The sequence below is a fragment of the Chionomys nivalis genome, chromosome 8 (genome assembly GCF_950005125.1).
Source record: "Chionomys nivalis chromosome 8, mChiNiv1.1, whole genome shotgun sequence".
Lineage (NCBI taxonomy): Eukaryota > Metazoa > Chordata > Mammalia > Rodentia > Cricetidae > Chionomys > Chionomys nivalis.
Genome location: NC_080093.1, coordinates 16,320,268 through 16,339,052, shown reverse-complemented (window position 1 = coordinate 16,339,052; position 18,785 = coordinate 16,320,268). Strand labels below are relative to the sequence as shown.

The 18,785-nt window shown below is 45.5% G+C and overlaps 1 protein-coding gene across 1 annotated transcript; it reads left to right on the top strand.

The window, feature by feature from the left end:
* Positions 1-6,069: 6,069 nt before the first annotated feature.
* Positions 6,070-18,030, top strand: LOC130879751 (acyl-CoA desaturase 3). Its single transcript, XM_057778546.1, has 5 exons — positions 6,070-6,352; positions 10,446-10,576; positions 12,011-12,216; positions 13,745-13,977; positions 17,831-18,030. The coding sequence occupies exons 1-5, from the start codon at positions 6,070-6,072 to the stop codon at positions 18,028-18,030; spliced, it is 1,053 nt and encodes a 350-aa protein (XP_057634529.1).
* The last annotated feature ends 755 nt before the right edge of the window (positions 18,031-18,785 follow it).

The window sequence follows — 18,785 nt, the reverse complement described above, 5'->3', positions numbered from 1 at the left end:
CTATCTAAAATATATGTTTGAAAGCAAACCTAACAAGACAAGTTTGATTGTAATAGGTGACTATTAACCTGCAATTCTATATTATCCTAAATAGCTGTAATAATAACTCTCAATGACTGGAAATTTGTATTACATTGTTAAATTAGCTGTATAGTTACAATACTTTACACAAGAGTAGAAATGTTTGCACATGCATGGTATGTTCTAACAAATATAACCTTAAATTTGTATCCATGTACAAAATCCATATCTATATCAATTTAAAGTATTTAAAACTAGCAGTTGCTTTTTTGGTTTAAAAGTAGATTCAATAAACTACCTTTTTATCCAATAATTTCTGTAACATGTATACAGTATAACAAAAATAATATTAAATTTGTATCAATAAACAAAAATCCAAGCCAATGTAAAATATTTAAAACTAGTAGTTACTTTTTTGGTTTAAAAGTAGATTATTCAATAATTTACCCTATTATCCTATCATATCTATATCCCCCATTTTTCTTTTTAGAATGAGATCCCTGAATCTAATCTCCTTTGTTCAGCTTTTTCCTTGGCCATTACCAATAACAACCTGTTACCAACCCACCTAAATGACAGGAAATATTCATAACCCATTGGACAACCAAAAACCACCTGTTCCCACCTCTTGGGGAAAAAGGGCATAATGTTCTTAAAATTGTTTCCTGTTGTCTTAGGCATTTTTAGGGAATCCTGAAAGAGTTTTGATTAATTGTCAAATCCTGGGAGAGCTAGCTATATCATTGGTTGTCCAGTCTCTGTGTAATGGCAAAATGTAGGACTTATCTCAAATCCTGGCTAGTGTAGTCTGTGAGGCTGGACCATCTTAGCTAGCCACCTTGAAATTGACCTAAGTAATTTGTAGTCCAAAACCAATTTTTAGATGGTGTTTTTAAGTTTAGTGGTGTTACCACAATCCTGGTGGAATTGTCTTTGTGGGGCCCCATCGTCCTTTTGGAAACGTCAAAGATCACTGTTAGGAATGGCCTTGGTTTACTGCAGAAAATTTAAACATTTTAAATGTCATATGCAGCACATCTCAAAAGGTTAAAGGATCGATATTTGTTATGTACATCCATGTAAACAGAAGTTTCTGTCCCGCCCAGTCAATAGCCATTCAGTCCCAAATAAACACACAGAGGCTTATATTAATTACAAACTGACCTGCAGGCATACATGCAGACAGAACACTGTATACATAATTAATATTAATTAATTAATTAATTGAAAAAGAAAAAAAGAGCCAGTTCCAGTATAGTCTCCAAAGCTATAGAGAAACCCTATCTTGACAAACAAAAAGAAAGAAAGAAAGAAAGAAAGAAAGAAAGAAAAGAAAAGAAAAGAAAAGAAAAGAAAAGAAAAGAAAAGAAAAGTCGTAAATCAAGACCCTTTCTACATACATTGGTGAAAACGCAAAGCGGAGAACCGCGATAGGTCCCAGATGCTGTCTGATGACATTCTTAGTCTTGGGGTTGGTGAAAGCTGCTGCTAAGTTAAAGGTTTCAGAAGGTTTTACCTGATAGTCACAAGGGCGTTAGACCAGCCCGGAAGAGTGAAAAAGAAATAACCAGTAATGGCTAAAGGTAGTCCTTGTAGGATGTGGGGATGTAATCGAGCCATAGCCAGACTATCATTATTGTAGGTTCAAGCACCCAGGAGATGGGTTCCAATTAATTTGTAAATTATATTTGCTCTCATTATAAGGAGGTCTTGTCACACGCGTGTGTTGGGAGTCCATGTGGCATATTAAAGCCTTTCTAAATCTCAGGGGTACAACCCACCCTGGATACACTGAAGGGATTTCAGGTAATTAGAGAAATGCTCCCCAAAACAGGTACAGAAGGGTGAGACCAAGCCGTTGGAGGAAGCAGTGTCATCCCTGTAGATGTCTGATTTACTAGTGTGGATACATTTGCCTGTATAACTGCTGGGTTATTTGGGACAGGTTGGGGTTTTTTTTTGGTTTTTTTTTTTTTTTTTTTTTAAAAAAAGGGTAGTATTTAAAGAAGTCAGGGTTTTCCCCTTCGGCTATGTGCTCCTCTGTCTAGGCTCAGCCACTGTCGGCCACCTTCTCCCCTGGGCTGCCAAGCTCTGCTGTGGCCACTACCCTCGCAGCTGGCTCCGGCAGGAATGCTGCTTGGGATGGGTCACCTGAGTCAGCCAGCCCGGCCCATTACTCTCCTTTCCCCTGGTTTAACTGTGACTACCTTCCTCCCTGTGGAGCCCCCCAACTCCCTGACTTCTGTGGATACTCCAAATGAAGCACACATCTCTAAAGATTTTAATCTAACGCCGAGAGAGAGAGAGAGAGACAGAGAGAGACAGAGAGAGAGAGACAGAGACAGAGACAGAGACAGAGAGAGAGAGAGAGAGAGAGAGAAAGAGAGAATGCAACATTTGTCTTCTGTATCTAGATATCTGGGTCACCTCACTCAAAATTATTTTTTCCAGTTCCATCCATTTACCTGCAAATTTCATAATTCCCTTCTTCATAGCATCTAAATAATACTCCACTGTGTAAATATACTACATTTTCATTATCCACTCATCTGTTGACATCTAGACTCTTTGGGTTTTCAGACTATTGTGAATAGAGCGGCAGAGAACACGGATGAGTCTCTGTAGGAGGACATAGAGTCTTTGGGGAATATGGTCACGAGTGATATAGCTGGACTATGTGTTGTATCTGTTTCTAGCTTCAGAACTACCACACTGATTTTCTGCACTGGCTGCACCAGTTTGCACTCCCATGCGTAAGTGCCCTCCTTTCCCCACTCCATGGCCATCATTTGCCGTCATTTTTTTGGTTTGGTTTTATCTTAGCTATTCTGGTTGAAATAATAAACACTGCTCAACAATAGTTTCTGATATTCATGGTTCCCAACTCTCCAAGAGACACAGAAATAGCACATGGGAGTAAAAAACAGGATCTATCTTTTTGCTTCCTCCAAGAACCACACCACACCATCAATGATAGTTACCACTTTAGTGTAAAAGGATGGAAAAAAGATATTCCAAGCAAATGGAACTAAGAAACATGGAGACATGGCTATCAACAGCTGACGAAATAGATTTCAAAACAAAACTAGCCAGTAGAAATAGTAGGGAGTTTCATACTCGTTAAAGAAATAATCCACCAACAGGATATTACAACCCTAAGCATATATACATACACCAAGCACAGGAGCACCCAATGTTCTAAAAAAAATACTGTTAGATCTAAAAACCACTGGGTTACCACAATGTAGCAATAGTGGGTCACTTCAAGACCCCATTCTCAACAGTAGACAGGTCATCCAGAAAAATAGAACAGAAACATAAATCAAATAGACAGGATATACCATGCACACGCTTGATCTTCTCGGCAGCCCATGGAAATGTCTCCAAAATAGCTACATCTTAGGAGACAAAAGAAGCCTCATCAAATGCAGGAAAGTTGAAATGGCACCCTGCATTCCATCTGAGTGCAATGGAAGAAAACTGGGTGTGAAGAGCAGTAGACACTACAGAGGGTGCACAAACTCATGGAGACGAAGCAATGCACTATCGAATGCTAAATGAGCCCAGGATAAAAACCAAGAAGAAAAATTTTAAAACCCTAGAAGTGAATAAAAATGAAAACACAACATAACAAAGTGTATGGGACACAATGAAAGCAATCCTAAGAGGAAAGCTTACAACCTGTGTGGCCACATCAAAAAATTCAAGAGCCCACAAATTAACAACTTAATAACATACCTGAAGGCCTCAGAAAAACAAAAACAAATGCCCTAAAAATGAGGATAAGAAGAGATGATCAAAATCAGGGCTAAAATTAAGGAAATAAAAAAAAACCCACAAAGAATGAATAAGATAAAAGCTGATTTTTGAAAAGATTAACAAATTTGACTTTTAACAAAATTAACTCTTAGAGAGAATCCAAATTAATAGTTTAGAGATTAAAAAGAGGAGAGATTACAACATACACTGAAGGAATTTATTGCTTTTAATGAAAAAGATCGTGTGTTCATATCCTGTAGATGTGTTAGGTCAATTTGATCTACAATGTCTTTAACTCCAGAGTTTCTGTCTATTTCTGTTTTTCCTGGATAACATTCAGATGAAAAAGGATCTGCCATGTAGGTGGTCCTGCTGTTTGAAAGCCTGGTGCACAGCTATTCGGTTTAGTTAAAGAAACATTTTGTTATTCTATATACCCCCCAAACAGGATGTATTGGTATGTCTTTGTAATGCCAGCACTCAGCAGATGGACGGAGGTGAATTAGAAGTTCAAGGTTATCCCTGGCTACATAGTGAGTCTGAGGCCAACCTGGCCTGAGAGTCTGTCTCAGAAATAAGACAAGCAGATAGACAGATAGACAGACAGAACCTAACTTTGTGACTCCTGTCTATTGATATTGTACAAAGCCACTACTTCTAACAAAAGCATATAAATAGTATCTTTTTAAAGATGCCAAAATATAACTCACACCACAGAATTCAAGTCAAAAATGAATCCAGCTAAGGCTGACCTAAGAGCATTCTAAATCATTTGTTGCTTGAATTTGACATTAGAGGGGGTTTTATTGACACTAATTCCTTAATATCTGTCACTCCCTGTGTTAGGGTTTCTATTGCTATGATTGGAAAAAAAAGACCAAAATTCCATCACTGAGGGAAGTCAAGGCAGGAACCTGAAGGTAGGAACTGAAGCAGAGACCATGGAGGAACACTGCATCCTGGCTTGCTCCTCATGGCTTGATCAGCCTGCTTCTTATAAAACTTGGGACCCCTCCAGTAAGCTGAGCCTTCCCATATTAATCATTAATCAAGGAAATGCCTTACAGAGATTCCGACAAACAATCTGATGAAGGGTGACATCGTCGTCATCATCATCATCATAAACCTCAAACACTCTCCAGTGAGGTCAGATCAAACCAACAAGGACAGATCTGGAAACATGGGATGGCCAAAACCAAACCACTAGTTAGTCAGGATGTCTCCAGAGATAGTTGTCCAAAAACCAGGGAGGAAGCTTTCGGAATCAAAATGAATTTATGCTGGTCATGGTGGCGCTTGCCTGCAGTCTGGGAAGTTAGGAGACTCCAGCTAGAGGCTGAGTCTGAGGCCAGCCCGCACTTCATTGCAGGACCCCACTTCAAAGCCAGCAACAAAAATAGGCACGCATGCCACTCTACAGAAAGCAACTAAGACCAAGAGGCTCTGTGTACGGAAATGAATCTTGGGCATGGTTATCAGACACAAATTTAATGTGCCCTGACCTTGGCTCCCACTTCTATTCCGTTTATATCTGTTTCAGAAACTGACATATTTCAGAAATTTTGACAGAAAATCCAGCAAATCTCCCTAATCCAGCTGTCTAAAGAGGGAAAATTAAACTGTCCTGGCAAGAGAGGAAATAATCTAAAGAGTCAACCTGGGTCACCCTTTGGTCATCAGACTACATGTAAACGGTCCACATGGCTCTTTGTGTAAATAAAACCCAGGAATTAAATCTTTAAATATTGTCTTATTCCAAGAGTCCACACTCGGAAGGCAGAGCAAAAGCTGCTTCCCTGGGTTTCTTCTAGACAGGGTTTTAATTGAGAATCAGAGCAAAGACGATGAATCCAAGTTCAGTCTTAACCTTCTGTCCCAATGGATCTAGTCTCTGATAGTCTTCCCCACCCCTCCTTTATTGTCTTTTCAAGGTTGTACTGCCACCAATTGGTAGAGATGTGAATGGCATTTTGGGATTTCCCAATTCTTGTCTCTCAAGCTTTAAAGGCTAATTGGGTCCTGCTGGTGCCTTTCTGGGTATCTTAGAGCTTTCTTTGGCTTGCCAGTGGCATAAGAGGGTCCTTCTCCTCTCCCACTGCCCCTTCACCTGGAGGTTTGACAAGAACCAATCTGCACACTTTCTGCAGACTTTTTCTCCCACCAGCCCTTAGTCAAGCCAGATGCCGGGATGGGGGCTGGACCACTAATGCGCCCTTCTGCCAGCGGCATGCCCGAGGGGAGTGCCTCCTGGGGTCTGCCCTTCTAATTCTCCGCTCCCTGTCCTTGTAGATGAGTTCTTCGTGTACAACCACCACGACCATCATGTCACCCCGCTCTGAAGCCATGCAGAAAGGAAGAGAGAAATTAAAGACGGTGCCCCTCTACCTGGAAGAAGACATCCGTCCTGAAATGAAGGAGGATATATATGACCCCAGCTACCAGGATGAGGAGGGGCCCCCGCCCAAGCTGCAGTACGTCTGGAGAAACATCATCCTCATGTCCCTGCTGCACTTGGGGGCTCTGTATGGGCTTGTACTGGTTCCTTCCAGCAAGTTCTACACCTTGCTCTGGGGTAAGCACCTTTCTTTGTTCTGGGCCAGTGCCTCAAGTTTCTCCCCTACCTCTAACGAAGGGCATCTTGCGATGGGCAGTGGCCCCTTTAGGTCCAGCTTTCCCTAACTTTTCTCCGTGGTTCTTGATAGAACTAACTGAATGCACCCCAGTGGGATTGGGGAGCAAAAGTCTGTGTTTTGTTTTCTTCTCTCTCTTTAACAAGCCAGGCTCTCATTCATGCAGTCCAGGCTGGCTGGGAACTCACTCCGTAGCAGACAATGACCTTGAGTCTCTGATTTTCTGGGTCCACTTCCCAAGTGCAGGCACTAGTGTCCATCACCACAACTGTTTTGTTGGTTGATTTTTCAGAATCTCACTCTGTTACCTAGGCTGTCCTTAAACTCTCTATGCAGTCCAGGCTGGCCTTGAACCCATAGTAATCCTCCTGCCTCAGCCTGCTGAGATTATATTCTGAGCTACCATATCTGGCAAAAGTGATTTGGGGTAATTTGTTGTTCTTTATTAAACACAGGACATGGGGCATGCTAGACAGGTACTCTACCACTGTGTCATATCCTTAGCCCCTGGGGGTACTTTAACGTGAGTGTTGGGGACCAAGCCCTGAAACCATGTGCAGGACTCACTGAAGGGTACCACTGTGGCAATGAGGCAACCAGCCCCAATAAGCTTTTCTGTGTGAATCAGTACTTGGCTGCCTGTCCCGCCTTTTCTGCCACAGGAGAGCCAGGCCCTACCTAGGGGACATGAGGAAAAGGAACCTTACCAACTCAGGTGGTGAAGCTCAGTCAGGGAATGCGGGAGAGGCTGCACAGGAGGAGGAGCCATTGGGAAGAAAAGTAGAAAAGAGGAATGGCTACCCACACACCCATTAGGACCTAACCCCTGGCAGGACCAGGCTGCTTGCCCTGGAGGAGGGTGAAGCAGGCTCCCCAAATGCCCAAGGGTACAGGCACATGGCTCTGCTACCCCAGACAGGTCTTCCAAGTACAGCACATGTCAGTCAACAAGATATTGACAAGTATTTACGTTACAGAAATGGTTCGTGATCTAGTCTCTACCCAGTCTGCAGCTGTCCCTCTCTCCTGAAGCCATATCATCCATGGGGCTCACACCTGCTAACACCAGCTGTCTTTACCCTCCACCCATCCTTCCTGGGCAGGAACAGGCATGCTAGAGAATAGACTTGAAGAAGGCTTCTGGTCTGCACAAGCCCTGACTCCAGGAGTCCTGCAGACAGACTTAGGGCCCCTTGCTTTCTCTGAGGGCTGATGAGCCGGCCCTTCTTTCCCAGATAGTACTGGGAAGTTTGGGGGAACAGAGTCAGGTTTTGGGACTCTTTGACAACTCCCCCCCCCCCCCGCGCGCCTCGGAATGTATTGTGTAGTAGAGCTGGTTTTACCCTGTCTGTCCCAGGCTTCTTCCATCTCGTAGGTGGTGAGATTCGGGCCCTTAAGCATTGTTTTGGGAAATCCATCCACTGTCCCAAGGAAATACAGTTTAGGAAACCCCCTCTCTTGGGATCCCGGGTTTTCTAGTTACCTACTGAGTCAATGACGCATTATTAGAACCAGGAGGCCTGGGGGTGAGGGGAGTCCTCAAAGCAGTTTGATTCCCTGCAAGCTTCCTCCCTCTCCAGCCTGAGTACTCTCTGCACAAGCCTTGTTCCATTCAGGCCTGCATTTGATCGAACTGCCTGATCTTGGCTGGCATCAGTTGCTACTTCAGGGAAAGGATACCATCCAAAGCCAAGACTATGGTTACTGTCTCGTGGGCCCCTGCCCTCTGGTGTGTGCTATGATTTTGGAAAGGAAATTTGGCGCACCGACCTGCAAGGGAAATTATTTCGCTCTTGTCCCCGGGCTCGGGTTGGCAGATTAGCTCGGCATGGTAGCTGCGAGACCCGGGTCAGCAAAGCTCTCCAGGAACAAGAAGGACTGAAGTCTCGGTGGAGTCTTCTCCTTCTTTTAGGTTTTAGAGGCTTTTATTGTTTAATCCCAAAGGAAAATGCATAATTAACAACTAACTGTATTTGTGCCATTTTCCTGGCTCGGGGACTTGGAAGAGTTTTTCTCTCATTTTAGAGCCATTCGGTAGAGCCCTCTGGAGTGAGGCCTCTCTGACGACACTGGGAGCCAAAGCACAAAACCTTCCCAACCCTCCCCTGAGGGGAAAGCCGTTCACTGGTGTGGACACTTATAATCTCTCTTCTGGGGACAGAGAAAGTATCTCTGTGACCTAAGCCGTTGGCAGAATAAGGACATGATTCGGGGTATGAGGAATCCCACCCGTTTTCCTGTGAAGATGGCACTGTCTGTGGAGCCAACAAACCTGGGCAATCTGAAGCACGAGGCAAATTTGAACACTTTCTTGGTCCTCCTGCTCTGTCCAAAGTCTTCCCTTTTCTCCTGGGATTTCTGGGCTTGTCCTCTCCTGCTTTCTCTGCTACACGTACAGCCGGATCCTCTATATGGGAAGATCTCAATCACCACACAGCCAGAGGCCGCATCCCAGTTCAGAAGAATGTGGCCAGCACTTTCCTGAGGACAGATGCTGTCTCTGTCGTTCTGGGGCTCCTATGGAAGAAACAGAATGGGACACAGTAGGCAGAAGAGAGGAGGAAAGAGACCACTTAGAAAATGGTCACCTCGCCGGGCGATGGTGGCGCACGCCTTTAATCCCAGCACTTGGGAGGCAGAGACAGGCGGATCTCTGTGAGTTCGAGACCAGCCTGGTCTACAAGAGCTAGTTCCAGGACAGGCTCCAAAGCCACAGAGAAACCCTGTCTCGAAAAACCAAAAAAAAAAAAAATAATAATAATAATTAAAAAAAGAAAATGGTCACCTCTTGGTGCAGAGGACACATGGCGGTTCGTGTAATGTTTGGTGTCCCCAGTGTCGGCTAAGTTCTGTAGCCCCTGAGGTTCCCTGGTTTGCAGAGGTCCCTCGGGTATCTTACACTGCTTCTAACAAGGACTCAGTCCCACGTCCTGGTGCTACAATCAGAGGAGCAGACAGGTACACCCAGTGTCCTCTCCCCATTAGATAGGAGGTACCCTCTGATCTTGTAGGTTCTAAGTTGGGGTGCTGTGTTACGTTACTAGGGGATGTATAATATGCCCGGAACTGGAACAGAGCCTTGGTAGAAAACCTAGTCTCAAACTGTGGATCCACCTCTCCCAGCCTGTGGCCCTGGATAAACACTTAGAGCTTTTAACTTCTGCATACTCGCTCAAGAGACATCTCTGAAAACAAGACGTACCCAAGTGCAGAACCCTTGCAGCTCTGTCTGCTCTTGAGGACACAGCTGCTTCAGCATGGTGTCTTCATGGCACCTCACACTTGGTATTGTAGACTCCAAGCCATAAGGATGTGCACTGACTGTAATAATAGTAAGGATCAGTAAAGCTGAGCCTTCGTGTCCATGTGGCTGTGCAGGCCTGACCTGCCCTGAGACCTGCTACAACCCTGAGATGCTGCAGTTCAACAGGTGAACAGGTTCTGGGTCCTATGTGTCTCCCCTTCAACTAATGGTCCTTCCATTGAGCTCTGACTGCCATTTTCCAAAGATGCTTGATTATGGGTATTTAGATCAAGAGGAGTAGTGAACCCCTTGAATCCCTTGAAGAAAAAAAAATCTTCAGCTCAAAGGGTACAGGACCTGGAAAAATGCTCCTATGATCTGATGGTGAAAGCTAGACAGTGTTTCCAGAATCCTGCCTTTCTGTCCACTTTGTGCCTGGGTCTTCTCGACACACATCCATTGCTAGGTGGAAAGGTTTCCTCCCGAGTCCTAGGTGGAGTGGTTCCCCCCAAGTCCTAGGTGAAGAGGTTTCCCCCCGAGTCCTAGGTGGAGTGGTTCCCCCCGAGTCCTAGGTGGAGTGGTTCCCCCCGAGTCCTAGGTGGAGTGGTTCCCCCCGAGTCCTAGGTGAAGAGGTTTGAGGTGATGATGATGGGATGTTATGGTGTCTCAAAGACCAACCCATGCGCTCCTTCAAACCCAGAGAAGCACACTCTGGTATCAGGCGAGTGTCCTGATACACTTCTCCTGGTTGCGCACTTCCCAGTAGGCTGACCCCTCTGTTGTCCCAGCAGCATATATCTACTATGTGGTCAGTATTACGGGCATTGGAGCCGGAGCCCATCGCCTGTGGAGCCACCGAACTTACAAAGCACGCCTGCCCCTGAGGGTCTTCCTCATCATTGCCAACACCATGGCTTTCCAGGTGAGAAGCTGGTGCTGTTCACTCTTGTGCCTCTACTCGATGGCTGATCCAGGGCAGAGTGGAGAACATTGGCACCCACAGAGGACCACTACCTTCAGTGGTCCTCCCAAGTGCAGAGCTCTCCACAACATGGGACACCTCAGAGTCACTGGGAAGGGAAACAGGAAGGAAATAGAACAGGTTCTCCAGGCATAACTTTTCTTTTAACCCCAAGTTCCTTGGGTTCTCACATTGGATGACTGCTGTGGTCCTATAGGGTAAAGGACCATAGAACACCATCATCAAGAAACTAACGATGGTTTCCTAAACAGTCAACAAAAGCTCATGCTTTTCTCTGTCTTCGGACGCTACTAGAACGGGATTGGGGTGGGGTGTGTCTAAGACTCAAGAACACTCTCATTTTAGATAGCAAGAGCAAACATATCTGTAGTTTCACGTGCTGGACACTGTGCCAGCATCTGGCACAGGTTAAATCCTTTAGTCCGCACAACCATGCCAGAAGGTAGGCCTTATTGTTCTACCCACTGAACAGATAAGGAAACTGAGTCACCGCACCATTAAATAAGCGAACCTGATTGTCCTGTCAAGGGCTAGCATGATGGATGTAGGTCAAGCACTGACGATGGCAAGAAGTTTCTAGTGGGTAGACAGTAGGAAGTTAGGGAAGCAGACTCACCTCGCCATAGGCTGTTGCTAATAGTTTAGGACTTGACTTGGGTGATTGAGGAAAAGGTTTCAGAAAAGAGATTAGTTATTTTGACTCTCTGATATCTGAGGTTCTTATTACATGTGTGTGATCACCTCTGCTCTGAAAATGTATTTGGCGAAGGCTCCCAGTTTCTGTCTTTGGAGGACAAAGAGAAAGAAGAGAAACACTGACACATTCTTGAAGAGATGGATAAAGTCCAGAAACGTCCCAAGGTCATTCAGAAATGGGCTCAGGCTTGTCAGTTACATGTTGCCCCGCTTGGATCGGGTGACATGCCACTCATGAAGGAGCTGACGTGGAGTTTTTGCACCTTCACTACAGAGCAGAACCTTCGAGCCCAAGGTCATCTGCGTCACAACCTCTGCCCCTGGCTCAGACATCGCCAGAGGAACCCTGTCTCATGTTGCTTGTCTGAAGAGTCACCATGTTCTCTGCCAGAGAAACTGTCTGAGCACTAAGACTCAACTCCCATTTCCCACCATGCACCCCTGAGAAGCAACAGTACCATTCTTGTGCTCTGGGCCTCTGAGCTGCTTTTCCACATAAGCTCTGGGAGTAAACGACTGGAGAGAGTGTTCCTCCCGTCCTCCTTAGGAATCAGAGGCTCGGGACTCTGATAATGAGTTGGACTGAGAGTTCCAGGCCCTGGCAGACACCTAGGCTCTTGCATTCTCCCAGGAGGGCTTCTCTTCTCAATATTGGTGTCCCCTTTTCTGTCCCTCCAGAATGACGTGTATGAATGGGCCCGAGATCACCGCGCCCACCACAAGTTTACAGAAACGCACGCTGACCCTCACAATTCCCGGCGTGGCTTTTTCTTCTCTCACGTGGGCTGGCTGCTCGTGCGCAAACACCCTGCCGTCAAAGAGAAGGGCGGAAAACTGGACATGTCTGACCTAAAAGCCGAGAAGCTGGTCATGTTCCAGAGGAGGTGAGTGAGAGGGATGGAGCTTGGGAAGTAGGGTTTCAAGACTGACACATTCTCTTAGCACTTAGAATAGCTGGATGAATTTCTGGGTTTATATGCTCACAACTGTCATTTAAGCCAAGTGTGGTGGTGTACGCCTGTAATCCCAGTGCCGGAGAGACACAGGCAGACAGATCTCTGTGAATTCCAGGTCAGCCAGAGTCACATAATGAGACTGTCTCAAAAAACAAAGATCCTCTGGGGACCGAAGAGGTGGCTTAACAGTTAAGAGCACTTCCTGTTCCTCCAGAGGACCCTAGCTCAGATGCCAGCATTCATATCGGGCAGCTTACGCCTGCAACTCCGGCTCCAGAGAACCTGACACTCAATTCCGGCCTTCACAGGCACACATGGTCACGTGGCATTTACTCCCATAGACATGTGCACATATACATAAATAAAAATAATCTTTAAAAAAAGAAAAAAGTCCATTGACCAGAAGGGGTGGCACGTAGGTCTTTAGTCCTAGTACTTGATAGGCAGAAGCAAGTGAATCTCTGTGCGTCTGAAGTCAGTGTGGTCTACATAGTGAGTAGCCAGAACGACATAGTGAGACCCTGTTTCAAAAAAAAAAAAAAAGGAATAAAAACAAACAAATTATCATTTCAAACATACATAGTGAGTTCCAGGACAGCCAGAACGACATAGTCAGACCCTGTTTCAAAAAAAAAAAAAGAAGAATAAAAACAAACAAATTATCATTTCAAACAGACTAATGTCATCCCGAGTGTCTTAGACACACATGGGATTAACACAGCTTGTCTTTCCAAAAGCATGTGGTGCTGTTGTAGCTGTGCTTTAAAGGTTGGGTCAGGTGAGGCCAGGTGAGTCAGGTGAAGAAGACACTGAGCCCAAGAGGTGAGAAGAGGACACAAGTTAGCCTACAGAGGACCCAGATTAGGGAAGAAATGGGAAAGCTGGATGCAGGCCGCACCCGTGACCCAAAAATTGAAGACATGACTGCTGAATGGGCACCAATCAATTCTCTCGGGAAATCAGAGGTCGGTCTGTGTGCAAATGAAATTGGGACAAGGCTTCCAGAGGGACAGAACCCACGGAAGATCGAGGACACTCGTTATGCTTCCTGGAGCTTTTGCAGCGTGCAGGCTTTGAGGGAGGAGGTTAGCAGGAAATGGAAAAATGTCAAAGACCCTGAAAGAGAGAAAGGAGGCTCAGGGGCAGATGAAAACCAGCCCCGGCATCCTTGCAGATTGAGGCTGTGGTTTGGTCCTGAAGAAGAATAGGGACCTTGTTCTACGGGCAACTGGTGGGATTATCTTGGGACAGTCTCAGCTCAACGTAGACTTACCTTGAGAATGATAAAGATATTCTGTTCTGAAAGGATTTTCCACCCCCATTCTTTCTGGACGGGGCTCCCAGCCCACATGTGCACTCAGTGTAAGAGGAGGACAACAGCCCCTCCCACTGAGAAGAGCCCATCTAGGTAAGGTATCCTTGCTCCACCAACTCTGCATATGCTCTCTTCCCGTAGGTACTACAAACCCGGCGTCCTGCTGCTGTGCTTCATCCTGCCCACGCTGGTGCCCTGGTATTGCTGGGGTGAAACTTTCCTACACAGTCTATATGTTGCCACTTTTCTGAGATACGCTCTGGCCCTCAACGCCACCTGGCTGGTGAACAGTGCTGCCCATCTTTACGGCTATCGCCCATATGACAAGAACATTGACCCCCGGGAGAATCCCCTGGTTTCCATGGGAACTCTGGGTGAGTAAGCCATCTATAGCATTATGGCATTCAGTGGTCTTGGGTTTCGAACCTGGGACTAATGGCTGAGGTCCCTATTTAACATATCAGAGCAGACCTGGCTGCCGGGTTCTCCCTTGTATCTCTCAGTCCCTACTTGTTACAGGGCCCTCCTGGCTGCCACATCCTGTCCCCTGTCCTGAACTCTCCTGCTCAGGGGACCAGGCTATTCTTCCTATGGACTCTCCCAGGTGTCCCTGCCTCTGGCTAGGCTCTCCCACATATCCACAGTGAACCTCCTTCTCCATCACACTGAGGAACAGTCGTGTCTTTTTCTTTTCCTTTTTTATTCCTTTTTTTTTTCCATTCCATTCTCCTTATTTGGTGAGCTGTGAGGAAGACACAAAGCATCTGTACCATCTGTTTCATGTCTCCCACCTTAAAACTAGGGGTTGTGAAATTGGGGAGAACATGAGAGTCAGGCAAGACGTTCCATGTAAAAGAGGGAAGGATTAAAAATACTATCTTTGATTGGAAGGTCAAAAAACAAACAAGCCAGGTTATGGTGGCGCACACATTTAATCCCAGCACTTGGGAGGCCGAGGCAGGCGGATCTCAGTGAGTTTGAGGCCAGCTTGGTCTACAAAACGAGTTCCAGGACAGCTCGGATTATTTACACAGAGAAACCCTGTCTCAAAAAACCCAAATGCAAACAAACAAACAAACAAACAAAACCCAAACAAACAAACAAAAAACCTCTAAATGATCCTGGTTAAGTTTCCCTTTCTCCAGTCAACTCTGACTCACTTCTCTAGACTGGGCTGGAGTCTCCTGCTTAGGTCAGAAGACTCATAGCTATAATAGCAGTATCAATGGAGAACACAATAAACCTAGTGTGTCATGCTTAGCCATGCTATATAAAGAAAAGGAAAGCCATGATTTTTTCAGTGGACTTAAAAGTGTGCCATTCTTGGGGGCTGGAGAGATGGCTCAGCAGCTAAGAGCTGACTGCCCTTCCAAAGGTCCTGAGTTCAATTCCCCACAATCACATGGTCTCACAGCCATCTGTAATAAGATCTAGTGCCCTCTTCTGACATGCAGAACACTGTATGCATGACAAACAAACAAGCAGAAGGGTGCCCTTCTCAGAGCCTTGGCTCATCTCCAGGATGTCTTTAATGCACTCCCTCTGCCCCCATCCAGTTTCAGGCACCCTACACCACTGCTTGTGTGAGGTCTTCCGTTCACCAATGTTTAAGTCAATCTTATCTACTTAAGCTATAGCCTACAACTCTTAGACCGTCATAGAAGTGGGATCCCAAGGCCTGAGATGAATTCTGCAAATGTAACTATAGTGAAAGTTCCATCTCCAGCCACTTTAGGACTTGGCTGCTAGAAGCAGCAGCCAGCACCCTGCTTTTCTCTCTAGGCGTTTCCTCTCCAAGCCTTCTCATCCTCCCCCACCTCATCTTCTGCTTTCCTGCTTCCTGCCAGCCTAGCCTCAATTCCTTCTTCCCTTCCTCTCCCTTTGCTTTCTCTCTCTCTTCCCCCCTCTCTTCCCTGCTTCCTTTAGCCCGATCCTCCCGAAGTACCAGGGCCTACACTTACAGCCTTGTGCAAATGCTCCCTCTCTGAGCTAAGTCCCCAAGCCCTCTTTCGAGTTTCCACAGTGTGAGTCAAGTGTTCACTATGTAGTCTAGGCTGGCCTTGCACTTACTCTGTAGCCCAGGCTGACGCTGAACTTCTACCAATAAGCTATTTGCCCGGTTCTTTTTATTATTATTATTATTATTTTTACCTCAGAAATATGGTCTTTCTAATTTGTCCCAGCCAGACTTGAACTTCCTGTCTCCTGGTCAGCCTCTAGGTAGCTTGGATCACAGCCAGAGCTAAGTAACAATGTATAAATCCAGACCACACAGTCAAAGGCTTCATCTGTTTTGTTATATTTCATGATAAATCATTCTGGTTTTGTCCTCTCTATAAAATTTAGCACCTTATATCTTGATGTTATTCCTACATATTTTTATATGTATACATAGAAATTGTAAAAGGAAGTTAGATTTTAATTTTTTTTTTTTTTTTTTTTTTTTTTTTTTTGGTTTTTTGAGATGAAGCTTCTCTGTGTAGCCCTGGCTGTGCTGGAACTAGCTCTGTAGACCAGGCTGGTCTCGAACTCACAGAGTAAGGAGGATTAAAAGCACGTGCCCCATCGCCTGGTGATTTTTATACTTCTTGAAGTCACAGTTTATATTTCTTGTAATAAATTTGTGTGAATGTTCAGTTAAATCCTCAGTGTCATAAAAATAACACATTTTCATCCAAATAAGGAATTTCGGAAAAATGTTTTAAGTATCACGTTATACAGAAAACCTTTATTAGAGAGGTTGTGTGTGTGTCCGTCGGGTTCTCCAGAGTAACAGAACTTATAGAACGCACACGTTAGAAGGACTAACAGGCTGTGGTCCAGCTAGTTATCAAAGGCTGCCTGTGGACGGAAGGCCCACAATCCAGTAGCAGCTTAGCCCAGATGTCTCAGCAGGTTTTCCTTACAGCCAGAAGCCTGAAGAAGTAGGGCCAGTGACGGGAAAGACTTGCTAGCGAGGGAAGGTGAGAGCAAGTGCGCAAAGAGAAAGATTTCCTTCCTCCATTCCTAGGCTTCCAGCAGAAAGTAGGACCCAGGTAGGGGTGTGTCTTCCCACCAAAGATAGGGACTAGAAGTGGGTCCTCCTAGTTCAAATGATTTGGTTACACAAAAAAATCCCACACTGGTGCACCAGTCATTTGGGGGTTTTAGTTAATTCTGGATATAGTAAACTTCACAACCAAGAACAGCCATCACAAGCCGGGCATGACGTTGCTCGCCTTCAACCCCAGCACTCTAGAGGCAGAGGCAGGAGGATCTCTGAGTTCAAGGTCAGCCTGGTCTACAAAGGAGCTCCAGGACAGTCAGAGATACACAGAGAAACCTTGTCTCAATTCCACCTCCCCCCACCCCCCACCCCGCCCAAAAAGAATAGTCATTACAGTGAGCGTGGCCCTGTGGCTGACGGGGGAGGGTAGCCCTGCCACAGTGCCTGTGTGCTGACCAGAGGACAACTTTGTACTGTCCGTTCTGTCCTTCCATCCGCAGATGGCTTCTCTGCATCAAACTTGGGTTGCCAGGCTGGCTCCAACAGCTTGTATCTCTTGCAATATGTTTATGTAAATATTTCATTAAATATTCAGTTTTATTTACTATAAAAGTAACTGTCATTCAAAAATCAGAAATTTCAGGAAAAAATTAAATATCATATGATAGAAGAAACCTTTATTAAAGGGGTCTATTTTACGAGCATCCCCCTGCACCAGGGTCCGAGCTCTAAGAAATAGCAGCCACTGTGTGAACTAGCAATGGCTGAGAGAAGTCCCACCTTGGCTGGGCCCCGGTTTCTCTTCCTTTCCTGTTGTAGCTGTCTACACTTTCTGGGGACACAAGCCCCACGGGGAAAGGGTTGTTGCTTGCTCACCTTCGTAAGAAGCATAGACACTGATCTTCCATAGGCTTTTCCCCTCCTGAGAACACATATACAGTCCAGGAGCCAAGAGCATCTCAGAGCATACTGACATTCCAGCACTTTCCAATGTAAAGTATTTCCCCAGAATAATCAGATTCTTACCCTACTGGGCTCGAGACACGTTTCCTTCCAACATACTTTCAAATATTAAGGACAATCAGGGCTTCTGAACTCATTGCTTCTGAGTAGAAGGCAGTGGGTTAACCATTCACTAAAAAACAGCAAAATGTTCTCTTATCCACTAGGTAAGAGGTGTGCTAAGATCAGGAAGCAGCAGTCACCGGGCCCCCTAACTGCTCTCCGTGCTTCTCTTCCAGGCGAGGGCTTCCACAACTACCATCACGCCTTCCCCTATGACTACTCTGCCAGTGAGTACCGCTGGTACATCAACTTCTCAACATTCTTCATCGACTGCATGGCTGCCCTGGGCCTGGCTTACGACCGGAAGAAAGTATCTAAGGCTGCTGTCTTGGCCAGGATTAAAAGAACTGGAGATGGGAGCCACAAGAGTGGCTGAGTTTGGGGTCACCTTTTTTTTCCATTCCCAAAACCAGCTGACCAGAGGTTTAATAGTGTGGCTCAAATAGTAAAAAATGCCATCAATGTTCTAAAGAGTCTTGTTTCAAGACACTGTTATTGTAAAATATTCAAATATTAAAAGGTAAAAACTCTTTCATGGTCTAAGCAGATACCCTTTTATTCTTAGTCTTCTGCTCCAAGGGCCTTTTCATGGCTAAGTCCTCCCCTCCCTCCGTACTTTATTGCCTTCAGGGAAGCTGTGGTTAGTAGTAGGTAGGAAGAGACCTTTGAAAACTCAGCAAATGTTTTAAATTAAAGGACTCCATGGACAGCGCTCTTGCCTTGATCTCTCTTGAGCGTCAATGGAGGTGTCTCAAGCTAAGACTCCAACCAGATCCTCCTAACTACCGTCGCGAAAAGGCAAAAACCGACAAACAAAAAAACTACCACAGACAGAAAAACGAAACCCAAACCCTTTCCCTGGCACAGGGCTTGCACTGTGATAAACTACCAGGGGAGTCAGCAGGCTGGATGTGATCTTTACATGGGCGCAGTGTCACGTGGAAGGAGTTATAACATTCTTTCTGTGATTGGACCCAGCGTCTGCCCAAGCAGACACCAGCCTCTCCACAGAGCATCCTTCCTTTCTGTCCTGTGCCCTAGAACTTGGCAAGGAAATTCTTCCCATTTCAAGATGGAGAGGGATGAAGAGGCTGAGACAGGCAGCTACTCACAGTTAGCTTTCCCAGGGAA